This window comes from Salvelinus sp. IW2-2015, unplaced genomic scaffold (assembly GCF_002910315.2).
Source record: "Salvelinus sp. IW2-2015 unplaced genomic scaffold, ASM291031v2 Un_scaffold2299, whole genome shotgun sequence".
Lineage (NCBI taxonomy): Eukaryota > Metazoa > Chordata > Actinopteri > Salmoniformes > Salmonidae > Salvelinus > Salvelinus sp. IW2-2015.
Window position 1 is genome coordinate 107,821 of NW_019943625.1, and position 3,308 is coordinate 111,128.

Below are 3,308 nucleotides of genomic sequence, written 5' to 3' on the forward strand. Positions count from 1 at the left end.
GTGTATATATATACAGTACCAGTCAAATGTTTGGACACCTACTCATTCCAGGGTTTTTCTTAACTTTTACTATTTTCTACATTGTAGAATAGTAGTGAAGACATCAAAACTATGAAATAACACATATGGAATCATGCAGTAACCAAAAAAGTGTTAAATCAAAATAGTGGTTTATTTGAGATTCTTCAAAGTAGTCACCCTTTGCCTTGATGACAGCTTTGCACACTCTTGGCATTCTCTCAACCTTGTGCCCTGCGACTTTCTTAGACATAACACGTGGAACTGCAAATGCAGGGAAAACTCTAGTGTACTTTTCTGATAACCCCTCAGGTTCCTCTACTCTGGGTTCCTTACAAATGACAGGAATGGGCACGACCTTCTCTCCGCCATGTGGTTCAAACTCCATATCCACCATCCTTCCTCATTTACAATTTTAAAACTCTGAAATGCTATTTGGAAAACAGCAGTAACAAGCAAGAAAACAACCCCATTTGCTGCTGTAGCTTCATTTCCCTCAGTCCATCTACAAACACATAGCCTGTCAGCTATTTATTTGTTATATTTTTTATTTAACAAGGCAAGTCAATTAAGAACAAATTCTTATTTACAATGACGGCCTACCCTGGCCTAATCCAGAAGATGCTGGGTCAATTGTGCGATGCCCTATGGGACTCCCAATTACAGCCAAATGTGATACAGTCTGGATTCAAACTAGGAACTGTAGTGATGCCTCTTGCATTGAGATGCAGTGTCTTAGACCGCTGCGCCACTATAAGCTATGCAATTACCTGCAACACTTTAACTCACATTAACTCAGAACTGGGATTAAAAACTATAATTTAATACATACAGAGGGATCTGTTAGCAGAAAAATCATTTTATTAACAAAAAGTAAACATATATAAACATATTATTTTGTAACTTTACAAGTATTTTCCTGCAATTCAATAAATGTTTCCATGGGATGGGGAGACAGTTTTGTAGTTTAAAGCTAACTTCCTGTGTCTCCACACATTTTACCATGATTTATGGTGGGTTAATATGATATATGAGTGAAAGTGACTAACAAAATCAATTGGGGCCCCCTGGAGGTCAGGGCCCCTGGAGATCTGGGCCCCTGGAGGTCAGAGCCCCTGGAGGTCAGAGCCTCTGGTTACGTGCCCTGTCAGTAATTCGTCCATGATGTCAACAAGTTTAGATAGCTGACTAGATTACCTAGACTAATTTACCAATCAAAACATGTTTAGCTGACATGGGCTGATTGAGTGACTGTCAGTGAGTGACATTAGAGGAAAACTGCTGATGTACAACTAAGTTTATAAATGTCACATTGTGTTTTCTACTATTCTAACTCTCAACAGTAAGTTTATAAATGTCACCTTGTGTATTCTACTATTCTAACTCTCAACAGTAAGTTATTAAATGTCACCTTGTGTATTCTACTATTCTAACTCTCAACAGGAAGTTATTAAATGTCACCTTGTGTATTTCTACTATTCTAACTCTCAACAGTAAGTATTAAATGTCACCTTGTATATTCTTACTATTCTAACTCTCAACAGTAAGGTATTAAATGTCACCTTGTGTATTCTACTATTCTAACTCTCAACAGTAAGTTATTAAATGTCACCTTGTGTTTCTACTATTCTAACTCTCAACAGTAAGGTATTAAATGTCACCTTGTGTATTCTACTATTCTAAACCTCTCAACAGTAAGTTATTAAATGTCACCTTGTGTATTCTCTATTCTAACTCTCAACAGTTAAGTTAATTAAATGTCACCTTGTGTATTCTACTATTCTAACTCTCAACAGGAAGTTATTAAATGTCACCTTGTGTATTCTACTATTCTAACTCTCAACAGTAAGTTGAGACCTTGACTGAGTGTTTCATTAGAAAACATGTCAGAGGTCTGGACCTGCTGTAGGTGTCCTCATATGTAGTTACGGCCCTGCCCATATTAGTTCATCACTGACTAGATGGTGAGCCTGGGGAGGGACAGAGAATTTGTGGAAAAAGGCTGCAAGATGCTGATGAGGAACATTTAGAAGAAAAAGTATAGTATAGTATAGTATAGTTGACCCATGTCTTTCTCTCTCTCTGTCACACACACACACAAACACACACACACACACACACAACCTCATTGGGATGACATCACTGTCAGAGACACCTCTGATTGGCAGATCTGTACAGCAGTGCTTTTGGCATCACCAGCTGGTCCAATATAGAAGTATGGGTAGAGAGTCTCAGTGAATGTGTCTTTAAGAGTGGAGATGAGTGTCATGTCTTTGGAGTTGTAGAAGGACACCTCCCCCTGGTCGTAGTCCAGCTGCACTCTGATCCTCTGGGGTGTCCTCTTTAGGAGGAGGGTCTCTCCCCTTCCATTACCATACTTACCACTATCCAGCCGTATAGCCCAGATTCCACACTTTGGTGATGAACTCACCTTCCCCATCCTGTCAGTTGACTCTTTAGCCACGCCCATAATCCAGAGAGGATGGTCCCCCACCTCCACCTCCCAGCTGTGTTTACCTGAGCTGAACCCCTCAGAGCCCAGAACAGTTGCGTACTTCATGAATCTCTCTGGGTTGTCAGGGAGCTGCTGCATTGGGCCAGTCTGACTCACACTGGTCATATCATCAGACAGAGAGAGCCAGGAGGATGCAGTGTTGGGGTCCAGAATCACAGGAGCTTCAGAACAAAGAGATATTCCACACATTATACCATGTAGTCTCTTTTCATAAACACTAAGAATACTACTTAAAATAGACTACTTAATAAAAATCTATCTTACATTATTTTTAATCATGTCCTCTCTATTCCAGTACTCACTGTGTTTGATGATCCCCTGCATCTTCTCCCAGACTCTGAACTTCAGGTTGCCCAGGTGTTTGGCCACGTCTATCAGCACCCCTGACACCAGCTGTGGATCTGGCATTGTGCACTGGGCTCTGGAATAACATTCAGGAGTCAGAACTTCTGTGAGGTTGGGTTCACAACCACAGAGAAGAGAGAGACGAGAAGCAGATCACTTACCTTTCCTTCATGGTCTTGAAGTTCTGGAAAGTAGAGTATATAGTCATCAATATCATTGATTCATCTATACATCTTTGAGTTAATTTATAATGTATGTCTGAGAGAGAGCAGTTCTTACCTGCAGGAATGAGATGTCTTCATCTTTCAGCTCCCCCTCTATGGCTCTGATTGTGTCTGAAAGTGATGATATCTCTCTGTTCATCTGCTCTATCTTCTCCTTCATCTTCTGAGAGAGAGATGAGTCAACACAATGTTGGCAGAAAATCTAT

At 40.3% G+C, this 3,308-nt stretch overlaps 1 protein-coding gene across 1 annotated transcript; it reads right to left on the reverse strand.

The window, feature by feature from the left end:
- Window positions 1-375: 375 nt before the first annotated feature.
- Window positions 376-3,262, reverse strand: LOC112073565 (E3 ubiquitin-protein ligase TRIM35-like). The gene is made up of 5 exons (XM_024140838.2): window positions 3,158-3,262; window positions 3,040-3,062; window positions 2,836-2,954; window positions 1,783-2,694; window positions 376-1,630 (listed from the first exon to the last, which is right to left on the reverse strand). The coding sequence occupies exons 1-4, from the start codon at window positions 3,260-3,262 to the stop codon at window positions 2,144-2,146; spliced, it is 798 nt and encodes a 265-aa protein (XP_023996606.1). The 3' UTR covers window positions 376-1,630; window positions 1,783-2,143.
- Window positions 3,263-3,308: the final 46 nt, after the last annotated feature.